The sequence below is a fragment of the Pollicipes pollicipes genome, unplaced genomic scaffold (genome assembly GCF_011947565.3).
Source record: "Pollicipes pollicipes isolate AB1234 unplaced genomic scaffold, Ppol_2.1 Scaffold_6052;HRSCAF=7182_pilon_pilon_pilon, whole genome shotgun sequence".
NCBI lineage: Eukaryota > Metazoa > Arthropoda > Thecostraca > Pollicipedomorpha > Pollicipedidae > Pollicipes > Pollicipes pollicipes.
The window spans coordinates 4,907,383-4,928,701 of NW_023596805.1; the positions used below are offsets into that span (position 1 = coordinate 4,907,383).

Consider the following 21,319-nt stretch of genomic DNA (forward strand, 5'->3'; position numbering starts at 1 on the left):
AGACCACACGAACATGACCAGGATTCAACTGTCTGTCGGCACTCGAGCAATATAAACATGTGCGGTAGAGTCCGCTTCAGCGCTAGATTGCCGACCACGCGTTGAAGGGTAGAAGATCGACGACTTCGGTCCGTTGTGTCTGGCTCAACCTTGGGCAAAGCGAACTTGATTGGCCCAACCGTTGAAGGGCAGTCAGCTGGCACCATGCCAAACAAGGTCATCAAGGTCATTCTGGGCCATCCTGGCATGTAGCAGCCATGCCGTAGCACAGTGTGGCATGGAAAGGTCACTCCAAGGTTGGCTCTGGCCTAAAGATCGGAACCGGTCATACTCTGAGCTGACATCTGCACTGCTGGACCGGGGGCTCAAGGCGCAGGCAGCCACTGCTTCTCAGCCATGCTCTCTGAGGATAAAGCCAGCGACGCAGTCACTGAAATGAAATCAAAATCAAAATCGTGAGAATCAAGAAGTGAAAACCGTGCAGCCATAAGCTTTATGCCGTCAGCATTGAATAATATCGCAATCGTTTGTTGGTAACTGTCAGTAATAATCGATTAACTTCCTGCACACATTGTTAATTACATTTGCGTGGAACATTATTCACTTAGATAAGACAGTAGTAATAGCTTTATTCCTAGGAGAAAAACCAGCAGAATGGGGTCAACGTGCGTTGATATGTCCATTGTCCTGATTTTTCTCTCAGGAATAAGGCTATTACTACTGTCTTTCCTTTCATAGCTTAAGAATTGCCGGCTTTGGGAAACGGAATAGCAATCACCTAATGGAAACATAACACTTGCCAAATGATCTGAGAAAATTGTCACTTTGATTATCTTTTTGCAACACTAACAACCCTGCCCTGGTCACAGCGATGGGCGGCACATTGCGCTTAAAACACGACCGTGGAGTTAACGCTTCACAAAACATATCTTGCGTTACAGTCTTGAATTGGAAATGCTGGGAGAACTTGGTGAGGTGAAGCCCCCGCACAAGCAGTGGCTTCGTTCAACGGTGCAATGGATAACAGTCAAAATAATGAAAATATGGTAACCCCAACAAGCGCTGGCGAGGCTCATGCCACGCTCGCCATGCCATGCACTATGCGATGCGATACGATGCGACGATGCGATTCGACGGATGTGATGCGATGCAGTGCGACTCTCATGGATGCCCACGGATGTAACGATCGCGATTAGTTAGCAGTGAAACGACACAGACCGCGTTGGGTTTGGGCTGCCCCCCCCCCCCCCCCCTGATGATTGGCTGGGGCACGGTTACGGCCACTTATTTCTCCCTGCATTGGCTATTGTCAGCCCTGTGCTTGATTTCATTTCCACGGAAGCTGTTCCGACTCCCACCCACCGTCCGCAGTGCTGATTATGTTTCAACGCAGTTTGGTTCCGATCCAAAAGCAGTATATCACAGCTTTGGGTCGGCTCCATCCTCAACCCCAGTGAGAGGACTTCGATCCGGAAAGTGGTTCAGACGCCCTCGATGCCATTTGGCATGATGATCATTTTCAAGAACATTAATTTTGCTGACAACAAGTTGGAAGGTGATACGCTATTTGCGGTGAATGTGGAGTTCATTACAATGACAGACATGCATACGGGCATTCAGTTCTCCACTTAAAGCACATGTAGACTGCCAGAATACTAATGTCAGCCGTAACGTGTATTCACGTTTGAGTCGAGACACCCTTGACTTCAATCAAGCAACTCAACTGAATAACGACTCCCTCCAGCCTGGAAATTAGATGTGCTTCACTTAGAATGAACGATAATTTGGTTCACTCAAATTAAATTGAATCTCATGGATTCCCACAACGGTTGGGAATAGTTTTCGTACACATTGACTAGATTCGCCTTCTCGGAATTCCTCGCATCTAGATGGCTATAGTATATATATATATATATATATATATATATATATATATATATATATATATATATGTATATGGAAAATGTTGGTTGAACACTTTTTGGCGTGACGTCAGTTCCTGAGCTATGGCTATCAGTACAGGCCTGCCAGTCGAATTTTGTCTTTATGTGCAGCAACTCTCAATTGCTTTGTTGCTTTTTTGTTGTTTTAATATGATTCATGGACTTGTTAAGTCATGTTTAAGTCATGGTTAGTCATTTCCTTTTTCCAATCAGGGTTACTTTTTGAATTCACTTTTTAGTAGAGCATTCACCAGGTCGCTTCTGCAGGTCATGATAGGCAAGTTTATGAATTTATAAAACCATATGCAAGCTTATGATGTCAAAGCAGGCTGATATGCTCTACCCATTTGTAAAAATACGTCGGTGCAAATGATAGCGGGCAAGCGAGCGTTTTCGAACTTGTGATGTGTGTGGGAAGCGCAGGAAAATCGTACTTGATGACACAACACTCCCTGTACCTGACACGGTCTTCATCTGGCTTTATCTTGAAATTTGACCTTGACATTCGACTCCGGTGTGATTCTGAATTGCAAGAGCACGGGTTTCATTCCTTCCGTGCCGCTTACAAGGGTATGCCACCATAATCACGGTGTTAGTGATAAAGGCCTGAAATCGTACTTAGATTTTAGGTGACTTCAGAGATTTTGGGTGGTTTCAGACATTTTGCGCAAGCTGTGGCTTCCTGCAGATGTGGTGCGCTGATTCCTGGGTGGATCGACCGCGCTGTCGAGGGATCCAGCGTGTATTTTGCGCAAGCTGTGGCTTCCTGCAGATGTGGTGCACTGATTCCTGGGTGGATCGATCGCGCTGTCGAGGGATCCAGCGTGTATTTTGCGCAAGCTGTGGCTTCCTGCAGATGTGGTGCACTGATTCCTGGGTGGATCGACCGCGCTTTCGAGGGATCCAGCGAGCGTTATTTTGCATTCCTGGGTGAATCGACCGCGCTGTCGAGGGATCCAGCGTGTGACGGGACACCCATCGTACACCCAACGTGTGACGGGACACCCATTGTACTTGCCTGACACTCCCAGATATTATAACCCCTCCCCCCCCCCCCCCCCCAGGCGGTCGTCGGTGGCGACTTTTCCAGGCGGTGCAGAGTTAAAGCGCAGCTCATATTCGTGCCGAGCGACTCATGAGTTGTGCAACTCGCACCATTCAGAACAATGCTATTTTCAAGGAAAAGGACAGAATCAGGATGAATACTGCTTAGGCCTTCGCCAAGCAGTTTTTTGAAACCCTATGCGTGTCAAATCAGTCCGGCGTGATCACATGCAAGCTCGCACACAAAGTGAGAAATGTCTCGGAGAGGACCGTGCGTATTTAGGGATGGGCTTGGGAATGCGTCTTCAACACTTCGGAAAATTCAGCATTGGGCCACATCTGTGCGTGGAAAGAATCGACCCAAGATACATGAGAGAATCGACTCAAGACACATGAAAGAACCGACTCAAGACACATGAAAGAATCGACTCAAGACACATGAAAGAATCGACTCAAGACACATGAAAGAATCGTCTCAAGACGCCTTCCAGCGCCCCCCCCCCCCCCATCCCCAATCCTAAACAATGTCCCCGCGGCAACGCAAAGGCCAGACATTACGACAAACTGGGCCCTGTAGTGACCAATCCCGCCCCGAATAACAACGTCCCACGCACTGGCCAGCCGCTCAGGCTAAGCGAGATCAGCGTCAACGTCATAGCAAACACGTGCGCTTCTGTGCCCGTAAATAGTCGAAACGCCGACAGATCTGGCGCAGCCTGGTATGTGGACCGTTAGCGCATGTAACGGTGGCCCCAATAACTGTGCGTCACGCACATCGGGTCAGGATGTGCGTGATGACGACACAATGGACTGAGGTGGAGGGCCTTCCATCCATGTACCGATGAAAGCTGTGTTGCACCTAGGCGACTGATGACGATTTTTTTTTGGCTTAGTTTGGCTAGTTTTTCGTAAGTTGTTCAGTGCATTAGCGAACAACATCATTTACAGAGATAAGACGGTAGTATTAGCCTCATTCCCTGGAGAAAAACCAGACGAATGGACATATAGTAGGGTTCATATTTTGGTAACATGCCTTTATCGAAACAGTAGCAGAAGTGAGCAATTATTATACAATTATATTCAATTAAATAAAAATTCACTTCTGCTACTGTTTCGATAAAGGCATGTTGCCGAAATATAAACCCAACTATCTCTCCATTCTCCTGGTTTTTCTCGGCGGAATAAGGCTAACGCTACTGTCTTGACTAGTTTTTCTCCAGTTAAAGGTGAGTTCTCAGATCTTTGGGTACTCCTTTCCGCTGCGAGCAAAATCAGACTAATGGTAAATTCTTGGTGTGAGGTATTGGGCGTGCCTGTAGGGGCTAAGATAATGAGTAACATGTCGCAACTGTATTTTCAGAAACCATTGTCCCCGGTTTATACGTCTTCATTTAGAGTCGGTTGTATCCATACCTACCGCCGTACAGAAAACATGCCCTAACAGCGCTTCAAGGGTTTTCTGAAGTTGTCAGGCGTCTTCCCTGTCCGTGTCTGGAATGAATTCTCTATTTTCGTTTCTGCGTCGTCTAAGGCTCCTCAGCACCGTTGATTCCTCCCGGCGTTTGTTGCTGCCTCCTGTCTGTTCATTTCGTTGGCCAAGTGTTTCTTCAGTTCATGTCTCCTACCAGATATCGACGCCTCACTCTGTGTATCCTGATAGTTTTTGACATAGTATATGATATAGATAGCCCTGAGACTTTTGACACTTATGGTGCTCTCCTACTGCGTCAGAACGACACATGACGTCATGACCATATCGGCATTACGGTTAGATTTTCTTGCGAATGGCAGTCTGCGTCTCTTGTTTTTTTTTTCTGGTGGCTGCGTGCAGTCCATAACGGTTGTCTGAACCTCCTGACGGTTGCCTGAGTTTCGTGACCGTTGTCTGCGTCTCTTGACAGTTGTCTGCGTCTCGTGATGATTGTCTGTGTCCCCTGACAGTAGCGCTATCTCCGACAGGTCTCTCAACGCTGGCTGCGCTGCTCGGGCTCGACGTTAACCGCATCACCAGCGGAGGAGACGCCGCGGCCGACACGGTCAATACCATCTCCATCGACAGCTCCGACTCGTTCGCCGCCGCGCCGGCGCAATCTGTCACCGACACCAACACCAACACCATCAGCATCAGCATCACCATCACCATTACCAACAAGATGGGCGGCCAGCATAGTGATGGGAGTCGGATGCAGTGCAGGCGGTGCAGACAGCCGTCGACACCAGCATCATCACCATCGCCATCACCACCACCACCACCACCATCACCATCGCCATGGCCATCACCATCATCATCACCATCAACATCACCATCAAGATCGCCATCGTCATCACCATCATCATTACCATCACCATCCCATCACCATCACCATTGGCATTACCATCATCATCATCATCACCATGATGAGCGGCCGGCCGGTCAAGCGGTGGTTATGCAGAAGTCGCTTACTCCCTCTCCTGATCGGTGGTATGATGCTGAGGATCATGTCACCGGTGCTTTTATAAGCAGCGCCGAAAGCCGCTTGCAGAAAAATAATTATGACCAATTTCTCAACAGAGACGTGACCAAGGGTAAGGACAAGAGGCCATGCCACTCCTGAGCTGCGACGTTGACGTTTGATACTGGAAGATTTGGCAGCAATTTGGTAACATTCTGTGAATGCTGAAGCCATTTAGCACTTAGCCTTCGGTGGGGACTTTCGACTATGTGCCTTCTTTTCATGCAGTGCAGTTTTATTCACTTCACGATATTACTTAAAGTTCGGTTTAAGGTAAGTTTTTCGAACGAGTCGGTTGTGCCAGGACGGCTAGGTGATTGCGCCGCTCCTTGAGCGAGCCATGCGATGCCTGACACGTATGCTCTGAGCGCCGTCCCGAGGGGGCCGCGTCGCGAGCGCGATCGACCCCGTCTGTGGTTCACGGAAATTAATCATTTTCATTTGTGCACGGTGCACCAGCTGATGGCACATTGAGCGCGCTGTACACCGCTCGCTGCGTCACAGCCGCATTAATCGATAGTTGCTGGACCGCGCAACCGCCCGTCACCATGACAACACAGGAAGCCGGCCAGGTTGCACTGCACCATGAGCCAGTCTGCAGCCAGTGTGGCGCGACTCCCGTTAAGAGTTGTGGGTCTATTTCATGTCCGCCATACGCATAGCGCTAGCTCTAGCTCATAGCTCATAGCTGTGGCTTTAGTGTGACCGGCTGAGTGGAGGTGTTATGAACTTTGGCCATCAGTGTCCAACACAGTGTCAGGATTTGACGCAGTTCAGTGTTGGATTTCAGCAGCTTCTCTGACTCACAACACAACCTTTCCGCAGCATTGGCTTCTCGGCCAAAATTATGGCAAGCGTAAGTATCTTCGTCATGTGTTCGCAACCTGTGATGGTTCGTTTTATGCAGGATTTGTAACTGACTTGCTGTGACCCAGATGGCACTGCGAGCGTTGTATGCTTATATCCCTTAAATCTGTCCGGCATTGTCTAGGTGTGTTTGCCACCTTGCCTGCCCTTATTTGTCGTTGTTCCGCATAATGTTGATGACTTTGTCAGGCTTCAGTTGCATATTTGTTTCCAAAGATTAGTAAAAATGTCGTGTTTCACAGCTGCAGTAGCCTTGCTGGTGTTGCAGGACTTCGGTTGCCGACCAACGTTGTATGACTCCTTTCCATGACGCTCCCCTCATCGTCACGCACCAGTTGACTCTGAGGCCGGTGTTATTTGACTCTGGTAAAGAGTCTCATCCGATACGTTTCCTACCCCGCAGGCAGGAGAACAAGCGGACCGCGAGCGCGATCGTCTTGAGCTTACGATGGTCGAAATGTTGGAGCTGGCGCTCCTCCGAATGCAAAATCCGCAGGCCTGTATGATGGTACGTAGCACATACCAGCTCCAGTCAGTAGAGAACCCAACCAAGACCCCTCAGATGGAGGAGTCTTGCCGAATAACTTAACGTACCATGCCAGTTCGAATTTTGGTCAAATTTGAGCCCTGATTTCCCAAATTTGGCAAATTTTTTGGCCAAACTTGGCTCTCCCATGACATTTAAAATAACGTGAAGAAAACTTAGCCGATGTCGTAAGAATACTTCGAATGGTGATGAAAACGTTGAGAAGATGCATCGAAAATTTACAGCCTCTGACCTGCATGTAGCGTATGGAATTTCATTTTTTAGTTTGAACGCCACGTCGACGCAAGAACGTCAATCCAAGTTATCCGTTTGGTTGGATAGGGCTGAGCTGATGGAGCCAGTCATTTGGTGAGGATGGTACAGATCTGTGCTGCCAATAATGTAAGACATACCATTACAACGATCGGATCTTCCGATCGTTGCAATGGATCGGGTCCTTCGAACGATCGATCGATTGGATCCTCCGATTTCTGAATTTTTGGTCTTCGGAATTTGCTGATTTTCCTCCAATAAGAGTGGAATTATCGGTCACATGATCCACATGATCATGATCCTGATCGGTCACATGAAAGATCAGAAATAATGTACGGACATGACATTGATGACGCTGTGAGGTCAAGGCTCGATTTAGCTTTTTTATTTTTATTTTTTAGATTTAGCTCGAGTCTCGTGACAATTTAGTTTGGATGTAATTTAATTATAATGTAAGAGTAAGAGTGTTCTTAGCCCTGTTATTTTCTCCAGAACACCTAGACTTGTGAATAAATATTGGCTTTTTACCCTTGATTACTTTATAAACCCGCTGAAGTGGTTGCACTGCACCAGGACCATTTATCATGTTATAAAAATAAGCCGAAATGACTGCACAAATCTGCACCAAGTTTCCAAATTTCATAACATTCACCGCTTTTGACATGTATCTCCCTTTCTTTGATTGTCCTCAAAGGCTTGCGAATGCCAACTTCCCCATCAATTTGTCTCCAGCTTCGCCCCCCCCTCTCTCTCTCTCTTTCTCTCTTTCTCTCTCTCTCTCTCTCTCTCTCTCTCTCTCTCTCTCTCTCTCTCTCTCTCTCTCTCTCTCTCTCTCTCTCTCTCTCTCTCTCTCTCTCTCTCTCTCTCTCTCCCTCTCTCTCTCTCTCTCTCTCTCTCTCTCTCTCTCTCTCTCTCTCTCTCTCTCTCCCGCTCTCTCTCTCTTCCTCCTCTCTCCCTCTCTCTCTCCCTCTCTCTCTCCCTCTCTCTCTCTCCCTCCCTCTCTCTCTCTCTCTATCTCTCTCTCTCTTTCTCTCTCTTATGGGTCCGCTGGCCTCGACCCTGCCTATTTCTAAACAACACGGATCAGCCGTCTCGCAAGTGATTCCATGCGTTGATGGGAAATGGTACTCAAACGTGACTGGTGTCAGAACTACATAAGCGACTGAAGTGCTTTCAGATCAAAATATCACTGAATCATAAAGGGTAAAAAGCGATGTTTCACTGTCTTCTCTTTCTGCTTCATTGCTAATTTCTGTCTCTAGCAGAATTCTCCATTTCGAGACTCAAAGTTTCATATTGAATAGCAGAACTGAACCCAAAATCCACCACGCATATATATATATATATATATATATATATATATATATATATATATATATGTATATATTTTAACCTGTACCCGGCTGGGGGTCTGGGACAACCGTGGCCGGCCGAGGGAAAGTTGACTTCCCGCTGGGATCTCAAACTTCCAGACGTCGCACGAGAAGAAAATATACCGTTGTGAAGCTCTCGTCAAATCATTAGAAATGTATGGTACATATCTGAGCTCAGGTTAAATCCGAGGTGACCAGAGGTCATGAAAGCAGATCAACGACCATTCTGATGGATGCGGCTAAAACATATTTTAATACGTCACTTCGGATCTTGAGGTCACATAAGTAAGCGTTAAGACTGCGGCAGTTGCAGTCTGACCGTCCCCCCCCCCCCCCAAGGGCCAAAGTTCGAACTTGGTGTACCAGTAGCCTACAAGAGTGATGTTTTTTGTTTTCCTTCACGATGCGAGTCCGATTAAGTTTATCTCGTTAGGGGCAGCTGTGGGAAAAAAGTATTTCAGCCACAAACAAAAGCATTTTAAGCTGACCTAGAGGTCAACTGAAGCTAACTTAGGTAAAATTTACTAGCCACGCAATTGCCAAAAACATGAGGACTAACTGGGTCCAAGTGACCAGTACAGTGCTTTTCTGTGGTCAGAAATAGTGTATTACATGTACAGATAATCAAGATCACATGGCTCTTGTATGCATGATGCATAGTCCCTTCGATGCTTGGCAATGTATTGGTAACAGGCTGAGAACAGGTACACTGGTTCATGAAATTATGTGTCATCAGCTTGATAAACACGATATAGAGGTCGTTACACACGTCGCACTCGTTTATCTAGCTTCTCCGCTACTGCCAGCAGAGGTGATTGACCTTGGATGACCTCATATGACATTACATATCCTTGCGTGATCTATGGTAACCTCATTATCTCTAGAATTATATTACAACATACTTTCAGTGGAATGTGCGAATTCTGCGCACCAAATTACCAAATAAAGACTTTGAGCTCAGCATATGTTTCGCAGAAAAACACCCATAGAAGTAGGTCTTGATCTAGGTCAATAGTATGCGCTTTGTGGTCATCTGATGGTTGCGCACGTAAGTAAGCCTTCTTTTCCTCGTATGCAAACACCAAAACTACGCAAAAATATGTGAAAATTTCCATGATTTACAAAAAGTAGCAAAAATTGACCTCAGGTCATTGATCACGATTGTTTGGAAAAATCTGAACTGCACGGGCTGTAGGCACTATCATGTTCTATTACTAAAGGATGCTTGAGCAGTAAAAGCAAACGCAAAAAAGGTATGCGTGACCAAATTTTTTAGAAATTGACCTCTTTGACCTGATCTAGGCCACTAACCTTGGTAGATCACAGCTTTACATTCGCACAAAGGATGCGAAATTCATAGATGAACAGGTGCTCAACATTTGGTGTCGCTGCAAGCTTCCGTTTTTTAGCCTCGTGTGTGCCCGAAAAACTGAAGGGAAAAGTTAACTCCCCCCCCCCCGCCGGACGCGTTTTTAATAACGGTGATAAAAAGTGTACCGGTGGTAACAAAAGGAGGCCCCGGCCTGTGTTTAGACAAGAATCGTGCATTTTAGGAGTAGTTATACGCTACCGGCGGTTCAGTTAAATACAGGATTCTGACGTTTTGAGCTAGGGTTTCCGAGTAAAGGAGCGGATGCAAAATAACACGTTCCTGAGATGTTAACATCACTTTAGACGATGAATCAGTAAAAACGCACACACAGATTTGGTGTGCTTTTCCATTCATTCGTTCCGTGTTTTGTTCTGTGTCGCGCATCAGGCGGGACTACGCAATGACACCACATAAATGTATGGTATGCCAAAATGTCTGGAACATTGCCACTTGCCCCGCGAACACCGTTTCGGCTTGGCCGCCCGCTACAGCGCCGTGTTCGCCTCACTTGCCGCCCTGCCTCATGACGTCATACCAGCAATGTCACATGGCGTGACATACGTAACGTCACATGACGCTATCTCCGTGACGTCCGCCAGGAGCCCTCGGACCCGACGGCGGAAGCGATTGCCAGTTTCATCACGGAGGAGGCGATGACATCTGTCGCGCTGGCTGACCTGGACGTAAAGGACGACTGGATGGGGGCGATGAGCGCGGTGAAAAGTATGCCGGACGGGGAGCTGAAGTCGAGAGTGGTTCCGCTGATGCTGCGCGCGGGCTCCGCGCTAGAACTGATGCCAGGCCAACAAGGGCGATTCTTTTTCGTCAAGAAGTCCAGCGGTAAGCGTCGTTTTTAGCTTAAGCTTCAATACTATTGAACGCCAAGCCGAGGTAGTCTCATGGAAAAAAAACGCTTGTCTTCTTCTGGCCCTATCATAATTTATCACGAAACTTTTGACCAACGTTCTTTCCACAATTTAAGATTTTCGATGTTATGCGCCTAGTCATTCCCTGTTCAACCATCGTACACTTTTCTTAAGGCATTGTAGTTTTCGGGTTAATGATGATGCTAACGTTTGTAGCATATTTCTCCTTTGCGTTGTTGCATGGCTTGGCAACTCTAGGAACTTGCGTTCCCTAAGAACAGTGTGTCAGAAAATTACCTCTACCCTCACGTCTCAGGGATGTACCGCTGGAGTAATTCCAGTTCTCTCAATATAGAGAAAACTACACAGATGCATAGCTTCGCAAAATAAGTTGAGGTTGGTGGGTAGCGGGCAGGCAGTGGGAGAAAATGACGCACCCTACCCCAGGCTACACCACCAAACAGCTTTTTTCTGCATCTAGCCCGCCTTCTAAAGGTTTGGAAAGGGGTCTGAACCCCAGGTCAGAGAACTGTAACCCTTCCCCCAAAAATGGCATGCGTTCCACAGTGGTGGATGCCTCTGGCTCCAGTGAAGGCTGCCACCTCTCACAGCACGCCAGCTTTACGGTGAGAGGTGGCAGCTGAACCCATGTCCATGTTAACCGGAAGCGCTGGCAAGGCGAGAGGCCGAGGAGGCAGTTTCTTCGCCTTCCGACAGGCAATGGACGGAAGTATGCTTTTGCTAATTCGAACCTCAAGATGGTGCATTGCGTCGGGACTGAATCTTTTATACCTTCACATATATTATCCAAAAATTAAGATCAACATTGTCCGTAACCAAATTGGTGGGTACTAAATCAGGCTTAGAAGATCGCTTCCTGCATTGTAAGGGCTGTGTTCTGAAGCGATCCCCCTTCTTAATTGGGAGACACTCCCTCTGCGCCAGGAGGTCCAATTTTAGGCCAAGAGGCCTTTCTCGTGCGTCAGAAGGCTGCTGCTCCCGATTATGGTAATATCCATGTTTAGGATATTTTACATCGTGCATGTTTGTCCCCGCGTGAGTTGCAGGGAGGAGCTAAAGTGGCGCTCACTCGGTTCTGGCTGACCAAAATCATGGAAAGAATGCGCAACCAACCAATTTGCTCTTGGCCGCCCGTTTCCACGAAAGTCTTTTGCGCGAAATGCGGTTGTCATGTTGAAATACGTCGGAACATCTTTGGCAGGAGCCTTCAGTAAGCTGAGCAATTCCAGGAGTCCTTTTAAATTAAGCATGCCTCTTTGACCGGAGGAAGCCGTGTGCGACCAAAACTACTTATTCCAAGAAAACGAGATTCAACGGAATTCGAGCATCATTGGCCCCAATGTTTTGAGTAATTTCGGGAATGAGCTTTCGTGACCATGGCCATCATGAAAAATGGTACCTACCAGCCGCTGTTATCAAACTTTACGCTTCTCTTAATATTGTAGAAGTAAGAAATAGTGCAATCGTATGGAAATTCATTATGTGACAGCAATCATTTGAGCCATTTTCCACAGAATTGTGGACTCACGCTATGCTTTTGTTGCAGGGAAAATATAGAAGTGAAGTGGTGTACCCAAAATAGATTAGCTTTCTACTTATCTGTCAAGCTATGCCTGAAGGCTACGACGTGACTAGACCAGTTGGTCTTTGCTGAAATGCTTCGAACACTACATGGTGCCGGAAAAATTGACATATAAGTTTTTTTAACTTTCGCGACAGCTCTTTTGTCGCGCTTTCCAAGACTTCTCGCATGCGTATTGCCTAGGCGACGACCTTTACCAGCATGTTGCATGGAACCCTTGTGACCTTCACTCCCACATTTGGAGTTTATGGATCAAATCAGTGCTATTTTCCGAGACATTCTATCTTCAAGTTGTAAGATATTCGACCGGTTTAAAGTCGCAGAAGCTGCCAGATTTGTCCTGATTGAATTAAGAACGCATTTCTGACATAGCACAAAGAAAGCACATTGAAACTCGAAGCTTTCTACAAAGAGCCTTGTTTGCAAATGTACCCTCACCTGCCGTGTTTAAAAGGCATGCATCCATGTAGGTAATAGTCCGCCAACGCGCAACCCACTGCGTGCCCCAAAATAAACTAATAATGAAATAATGTTACATAGCTCATGACAAGATTAAGTGCGCCCGGACTGGCATTTGCTGTTTTCCTACAACTAGCACTTTACCCTGGCAACATCTGTTCCAGCAAAGGTCAGGCAACTGGCAAATGCTATCCTGTTGGTGATACGCGGGTTTGGAGAAAGGGCACAACCGAGTACCGCGGTCTCCGAGCCCACACCAGCGGCTCAGGCCGTGGCGCAACACAGTGCTGCAGTCTCTGGAACTACGCCAGGGCCCCGGACGGAGATGCAACCGAGCGCTACGGTCTCCGAAACAACACCGACGCCGCATGGAGCGGCGCAGCGCAGCCCCGCGCTCTCCGAGACGATATCAGCGTCCCAAGCGGTGACTCTGAGAAGCTGCAGTTTTTGCGATATCCGCGAGAGGGTCGCGCGCGCGTACAAGCTGTGTTCCTTGTGCGTCGGCGATGGCAAAGCACATCCGAAAGCGTACTGTGGTGTTCCCTGCCAGACCGATGACTGGGAGATGGGTCACTGGGAGGAGCATGGGTGAGCGAGTTGACCCCCTGGGGTATGGGATAGATTGGAGCTGACCCCCTGGGGTATGGGACAGATTGGAGCTGACCCCCTGGGGTATGGGATAGATAGATAGATAGATGGGATAGTTGAACTCTGTTGCGCTGTGGTCGAAACTTTGTCGACCAACGGTTGTGACCAGCCTGGTCGAGACATTTGTTTTTCGTCATGCTTGGTGTAGTCTGCGTGTCTGGGGCTTGACGTTCCTGGTTTTTCACGCGGGAAGAATGCAGGTGACGTTTTTCGGGAGCATGTGTGTGAAAGCAGAATGAGTCATATGTGAAACAAGATATTCTTGGCATCTAGCCACCTAGATCACGAGTCAGAAGCATTGTTTCTGAAGGGCTATTGGAATTCTTTCTTTTCACCTTGCCAACAACTTGTAGTGATTTTGCACGGGCCATTTGCGACGTGTCTAAACTACCGCAATAAAAAACGCATCCCTCAGAAACATGTATTGGACGCGGGCTATACTGAACATCCAGCATTAATCGATGGAACAGTTCGGTTCGTTTCGGAAGCCTCTCATTCATCACATCATTACAGATGTCAGATTCGCGAGATCTTTCGGTTCTCTCACATCGTGCTTGAAAAAATCGCTTGGCAAAGAATGCGTTTAAAGAGGCATTGCCCCTCGTCGCTATTTCTTCGAAATCAGCTCATTGAAATTACAACACAAAGAGAGATTCAATTCCGATAAAGTAGCCGTTCAAAAAGCACATGACTGGAGGAACTCATGAGTCAGGGTATTCATTTCAGATATAGGTGCTCAAACACATGGGTAGGGTAGCAAGTTGGATTTGGCACTAACGACTGGAAAATCTCGGATACGGGCGTGGGCATGGGTAAAACATTTACGAAATGTGTATATACAGTCATTGAAATGTCACCCAATGTTACTGCTTGCGCTTCTATCAGCAAAAAAGCTCCATTCACGTTGTTTTTTGCACTTGTCGACGCAAAATAATAACTTTTAAAACATGATTTTCTGAAACTCTTCCTTTGCAAATGAATGGGGTGCTGCGTGGGTACAAGTGATTGAAATGGTTGCCCGGCAAGGCCCGTGGGTAGCGGATGGACTGGGCAAAGGAAAGAATCCCCGAGGACCATTACACAAAGCTTATTTTTCCAGTACCACACTCTCAGGTTCCTGCAGCTTTCAGGTTCAGGTACTTCATGCGCATCAGCAATGAGCGCAGAGTAAATTCTGACGCACTACTGTTTTTCTTTCCCGCCAGCTACGTAATTTATGTATTCGTTGATGTTGATTGGTGTTTTCGGGCGCGCCGACTGCAGCGGCCATTTGGCGCTAATTTATGTATGCCCCCCAACCGGAAGTGATTGGCATGTGTGCCGAGATGCCGGTCTCCACAGAAGCGAAGTAAAAATAACTTATTCGCTACTGTGGACAGAGTTTTTATCCAGCCGTCAGACAAACGTTTTCAAGGGTTTTGAACGTTTGTCTGGTAGAAAGAATAGCGGGCACAAGTAAACTGAAATATCATTTATCTCTTTCGCGACACAAAAGACTTTGTCGTTGCTATCAAATGTATTCACTGATTCGACGCGGCTCAAAAAGCCGCCGGTTACAGCATCACGGAATAGAGCACGGAAATCTTGATCGCATCATCTGTCGTTACGATGACAGCGAACGACTTAGCGTTGGATCAAGACGATACGCTTTTGGTGCGTCTTTTTCAGGTTTGCACATTTTTATGCGCACATGTATCACAAAACACCTTGCAGCACTGTTGTCAGTATGGTCCGCGAAGGCATCCTAGCCTCACCAAGCCAGCTGCCGAATCTATGCCGAAGACAAAGGCACAACATGTCGTCGAGCAATGTGCGCTGCAAAGTCGGACCAGGAAAATAACCAGCCGAACCCAAACCGCCGGTATAGCCGACCGGCCGAGGCCGGCCAGTGCGAAGCGGTGGGGTGCCTTAAAACAAAGTGTTGATGAGTGCATGTGTTGCTAAAGCCACGTGATAGGAAGCTTGCAGAATATAAACATGCAGAGACAGCACAGACAGGAGGTCGTCGGACAGGCGAAACTTGTCTCCGGTTTGCAGCTCCTGACATTAGCGAGACTTTAAATACACCAAAAAAACGCGTGCAGCGAATAACCTAATGAAACGGTGCAGGGCAGTTTGGGCGCTGTCTTCATGGCAAACAGCTTAGCAGCTCATCACTACAAAAGTCGGAAGTGGACTTTGTAGTTTAAGCAACATCTCACCAGTTTTCTTATTTCATTCCCGCTTCCCTTTTGACAAAGTGACTTCATGATCAGAGCACGAAAAATCATGTGGCCCACAAGATCACTGAAAGAATAGCCAACGATTGCTAAAAACGACCGGACAGCGCTATTTGCCATTTCAACAAGCCACAGGAATGTCATAGCTAGTGCAAAGGCCCGCTGTTCCCCACCTTGTCTTGGAACTAGCTCAGAACGTGTTGCCCTTCGGACCTCTTGGACGGAATATGCCCTCGGGGCTAACAATCGCCCGCGGGGTCGTGGTGGCCCTCCGAGTCATGTTGTGTAAGTGAGAACACGATGCACGCCTAGGTCTTGGCTAATCTTGGCCTAGGTCTTGGCATCTCCATCCAGCCTCCGACGGGTCATCTCTTCACGGCAAGCCATGCGTATGCCGAACGGGTTTGGGGACCCCACATCATCTCCAAATCCCCCAAGTACATCCAGGCACAGCTGCATTTGCTCCGCAACGTTTAGAGCAGCCCAAAGTTCCCCAATTATTCCGTTCGAAGAGGGCCAGATGTGAAATAGCGAGTCTTCCGAGGGTCCGGAATAAAAATATCATGGTTTAGAACGCTCGCGAATACCATGTCTGTAAAAACTGAAGCCCGGCACCACAAAGGCCGCTCTCACAATAAGCACACGCGTTTTTGAGACGCCCATGACTGGACTTAGAAGCCAGCCCGCAAGCAAATACAAAGACGACCGTACAAAGGCACGCACAGCCGACACAAAGTGAAGACCCTTTCAGCAATCGGCCTACACGTCAATAGCTACAAGAGAACGCCACCAACGTCATCTGTACCAGCACAGACCGCTTCCCTCGGCACTGGAACCCGTTCCTGAGAATATCGCCTCCGGCAGACCGTCGCCGGCACCTGATCCCTCTCCTCCCGCGAGACGAGCCTTCCACCTCCACCCAGCTGGGCTGCGTCGTCTCACATCGGCGCGATGAGCTGCCGACGCGCGCCGCGCCGGTCGCGGGTGCTCCTCGGCGTCAGTCGACGCTTCTCTTGCTGTAGCTCATCGGCCGCACGTCCATCTCCAGGGCGTGGTTGTCGAAGCCGCCGCGGCCGTTGAACTGGATCGCCGCCTTCTCGCGGTCGGCGGCCGCCGGCGGCGCGGCCTCCTGTCCGCGGCGGCGGCCGCAGCAGCGGCAGTGCGCTAACGCCGCCGTCACCAGCCGGTCGTAGGGCGCCAAACTGCGCAGCGGCTCCGGCAGGAAGCTCCAGCTGCGGAGCGCCGCCGGTAGGAGGCACGGCATGCGACGCTGCAGCAGCGTCAGCGCGCCGCCGAGCAGCGCCAGCAGCAGCGCCAGCGCCAGCACCACGTACAGCACGGTGGAACCAGCCACCGACAGACCAAAGACCAGCAGCGGCAACAGCAGAAACATGCCGATCAGGTAGGCGACGGCGAACCAACGGTAGTCGGCGGTGATGTTGCCCAGACCGCGCGCAAGAGGGATCGGCCAGCGCATGAATGGCGGCACGTAGAAGATTAAGATGGCCGACACGTTGAAGAAGAAGTGAACCAGAGCGATCTGAATGCTGGGGCGCAGAGTCTTCCCAGAGGCGGCCAGCGCAGCCAGAATGGCCGTCGTCGTGGTGCCGATGTTGGAGCCCAAGGTGAGCGGGTACATCCTATCCAGCGAGATGACGCCAACGCCCACCAGCGGTGTCAGCGCCGACGTGAACACCGAGGACGACTGCACCAGGATGGTCATGCCGCAGCCGACGAGGATGGCCAGGTAGCCCGTCAGCCACGGCATGTAGGGGATGTTGGCGTTGAGCGTCTTGCGAATGACTACCGCGATGCTGCCTGAAACGCAGCGCATGAGCACGGTCAGTGGTGAGGGCGGTGTTGTTCTTCTTTCAGACGATGCTGGAAGCATTCATGTGGACAGCAACGAGCTTTCAACGCGATGCAGCCGAGGGATTAATCGTTGTTTGTTCAGCAGCCTACGTGAGTTATTCAGTGCATTTGCGAGGAGCGAGGAATATTATTCAAACAGTGGTAATGGCCTTATTCCTCGGAGAAAAAAACAGCATGCACATATACATATATATATATATATATATATATATATACATTATACTGGTTTATATACATAAATTTATATATATATATATTATATATATATATATATATTCCTGCTTTTTCTCCGAAGAACATGGCTATTACTACTGTCCAATCGATGTTGTTCAGCAGCCAACGACTCGAGGTGAAACAATGCCTCCTCAGCTCTAAAACGGCTGCATCTAACATAAACACCACTTTTCATTAACGGTGCGAGCAACATCCGATCAAAAGAAGTCAAATCGCTCAAAGAACCCTGCAACTTCTATGGTCATTTAGCAGCCTTGTAACTGCTTACGCCGGTTGTCGTGGCGGAATCAGTATTGGTCATCAGTGGGATGATCATGCTATTTACCATTAATGAATGCTATTGACAGGATAAAAATAACGGGATGCTTATCCCCAATATCATGATGGGATACTGATACTCGTATGATTCATCATCAGGTCATCAGATCTGCATCCGGTCATCAAGTCTGCATCAGGTCATCGTGTCATTATGTCTGTATCAGGTCATCAGGCCTGTATCAGGGCATTAGGTCGGCATCAGGCCATCACGCCATCAGATCATCATGTCTGCACCAAGTCATCAGATCTGCATCCGGTCATCAAGTCTGCATCAGGCCATCGGGGCATTATGTCAGCATTAGGTCATCAGACCTGCATTAGGTCATCAGGTCTGCATCAGGAACAGCGACACGCCATATATACCTTGGAGGAGCGTGTGCAGAATCTTGACCATGAGCACGAGACAGCCACAGAGCATGACGAGAGCGATCACCAGCAAGATCAGGCCGACGTATAGGTCCGGCAGGTCAGTCTGGCTGAACAGCGAGTGACCTGCGCAGAGACCGGTCAGGTCAGGTCAGTGCGGCTAGCCGCGGCGGGCTGATCAGGTCTGTTCTGAGTGACTAACCGCAGAATGCGAAGACACGTGAGGAGGGGCGTGTTTTATATGATTTTCTGTTTCGTGGGGTGTTACGCAGGTGCGGTGAAATTTTCTCGTGGTTCGAAAAGTCGCAAGGCCTAAAATCAGCGGGGTGAAATGAAAGCGATTAAAACGTGATTTGCTCGAAACGCGGGAAAGGAGGAGACTATATCTCAATCTCCCTGTCAGGAGATCGTAAGGGAATCGACTAAGCGCGGGGAAAAACGACAAAAATTAATACGCACGTGAAAAGATGAGGACGGCTCAAACGGCCCAGAAAACTCACATCTTTCCAGCGGCACTTTTTGCGTTTCCGTCACGTTCTCGGAGATTTGCAGGACAACTTTTTCGTACTTGCAATAGTGCTTGATGAGTGAGGCGTTGAAATACTCGGACTTGTTGAGAGCCCATCCACTGAGCACCTTCTTGTCCGTCTGAAAACATTGCCGCAACGTCACCACATGCTGGGTGTGGCTGGGCACTGGTATGGCCTAGGGGCGCCTAGAGCCTCTCTGAGCTGAGCGCCCCTAAGGCCTAGGGGTGCCAAGGGCCGCTCTAGGCTGGATGCTTCTATGGCCTAACAACCGCTTTATTTGCTTCCCAGTTCCCGCGATGCTCATGACTGTGCGGTGGTCGGCGTAATTTCAACTGTGCGGCCAGAGCACATGGTGCTGCAAGTTCAAATTCAAAAGCCATATACACGATCTCACGCGAACGACTCGAAGCTGCGTGCAAAAGGAGCATGGCCGAAACGGCATACGTAGGAGACATACACGCAGAAAATAATCGCAGATATAAGCATCAATCAGATGACATCTGCCATCAAGGCGTTTGCGAAGCGTAAAACACACTCCCGTCAACAGAATCCCAGAGTTCAAGCGTTACAGTTCATGCTGCAAAAGCACACACAAATGTAATTAAAATACGAAAAAATCAAACGTTCGATAAAGTTAATGTAAGCCACCGCACAAGGAAATGCAAATTACCAACAGCTGCCTAAGCGCAAGCGGCCAACGCTGTCCACGCCCAGAGCATTGTGCGACGATGATGACGATGATGACGATGATGACATACGCGAATGACGAGGGACGTAAACGGCGATGTGATGACCTTCAGCAGCTTCAGCTTGTGCCCTTTGGCGGTCTCCAAGTTAACCGCGCTCAGTATGGCGTCGGTCATGTACTCCAGGTAGCCTGCAATGCGACCGCATCATTCAGTGTCTGTCGCGGACGACCATATGATGACACCACATGAAGCTCAGCCAAGCATAACACGCGGCTCACCTCTGGAACCGGTTTCTCACAGCCCGGGTCACCAACTCTACCTCCTCCCGAGGACCTTCTCACCACGTCCAGTGCTCACACTGACTCGACGTTGAGTCGTTGTAAGCGCCGCGGAGTCAGTGAGGACGAAGGCCTGCCTCATGTTACCTTATCGGTGATGCGTTGTCCAGAAATTCGTGGCCCTCGTGATACTGACCTTTGTCCACCTCGACGCATGGGATCTACCTTCCTCAACAGCAGGCTGCCCACCGCGGGCCAGCACCATGAGCAGGGGTGGGTGCTGCTTCGCAAAATGAGTTGGGGAGAGGGGGCAAACATTAAATATCGATAAAGCATGCCTCCAAACTACGTCAACAAACGGGTTTCCCCCGACTTTGGCCCCTTTCTTCACGAAGTCGGAGGAGGGGAAGGGGCTGGGCTCCCAGCTGAATAAAACAGCTCCGGTCCCCGGTCACGGAGCTGCTGCATCGGGCGAACGAATACCACAGGGGCGTCGTGGACGAGCCATCAGGGGGGAGGAGAGGGGGAAGGAGCACCACTAGAGTCCACATCGGATCCTCCCTGGGAAGATCAGGGGCTCAGAATCAGGGGCTGTTTCTGGGCAGCGATCTGAGCGTTCTCACTTGACACCCGGTCTGGTGACTCGCGTTCTCAGTTGACACCCGGTCTGGTGACTCGCGTTCTCAGTTGACACCCGGTCTGGTGACTCGCGTTCTCAGTTGACACCCGGTCTGGTGACTCGCGTTATCAGTTGACACCCGGTCTGGTGACTCGCGTTCTCAGTTGACACCTAGCCTAGTGACGTTCACTCTCACTCTCCGGTCAGTGGCCTGCACCGTCTTGCTCTGGCCATCGAAATCTAAATGGTCTCTTACTCAGCGACACGCACTTTTTCAGTTGAAGTGGCATACGCGTTTCATTTGCCTCAGCGACCTTCATTTCATATCTGTTCAGAGCCACGCGTTCTGTCTTTATTTGCAGCGGGGTGAATGACGTGGTATCCAGTGATCGACACGGCCTCATCTAATTTCCACCTAAACAAGATGGCCGCAGTGCCGTGGTTCAGCTGCGCATCTGGGAACCCAGAGGTACGGGGTTCGATTCCCCGGTGCCAGTTCTTTCTGCCAGGGTGAGCGGCAGGCGACACCATGTAACTTCAGCTGCTGAGTGCATCGTAAAACCCGAGCGCCGATGACGACCTACGTCCTTACCTCATCAACTTACCTCACCATTAACCTATCCAGTGAACCACGCACTCTCATCCTGCCCAGTTGGGTTACCCTCACTCTCATCCTGCCCAGTCTGCTTAATCCATACTCTCACCTTGCCCAGTTGGGTTGATCCGCA

The 21,319-nt window shown here is 49.1% G+C and overlaps 2 protein-coding genes across 3 annotated transcripts; one reads left to right on the forward strand and one right to left on the reverse strand.

The window, feature by feature from the left end:
* The first annotated feature begins 6,063 nt into the window (after positions 1–6,063).
* LOC119104428 (uncharacterized) lies at positions 6,064–14,442 on the forward strand. Of its 2 annotated transcripts, XM_037228128.1 has the most exons (5): positions 6,071–6,109; positions 6,305–6,335; positions 6,750–6,854; positions 10,490–10,730; positions 12,983–14,442. In XM_037228128.1, the coding sequence occupies exons 2-5, from the start codon at positions 6,327–6,329 to the stop codon at positions 13,408–13,410; spliced, it is 783 nt and encodes a 260-aa protein (XP_037084023.1). In that variant the 5' UTR covers positions 6,071–6,109; positions 6,305–6,326; the 3' UTR covers positions 13,411–14,442. The 2 variants fall into 2 exon arrangements, with proteins under 2 accessions (XP_037084022.1, XP_037084023.1); XM_037228127.1 differs by having other exon boundaries at positions 6,064–6,335.
* A 42-nt stretch (positions 14,443–14,484) lies between these two features.
* On the reverse strand, positions 14,485–21,313 carry LOC119104427 (sodium-dependent phosphate transport protein 2B). The gene is made up of 4 exons (XM_037228126.1): positions 19,764–21,313; positions 18,976–19,123; positions 18,473–18,601; positions 14,485–17,503 (listed from the first exon to the last, which is right to left on the reverse strand). The coding sequence occupies exons 1-4, from the start codon at positions 19,866–19,868 to the stop codon at positions 16,683–16,685; spliced, it is 1,203 nt and encodes a 400-aa protein (XP_037084021.1). The 5' UTR covers positions 19,869–21,313; the 3' UTR covers positions 14,485–16,682.
* Positions 21,314–21,319: the final 6 nt, after the last annotated feature.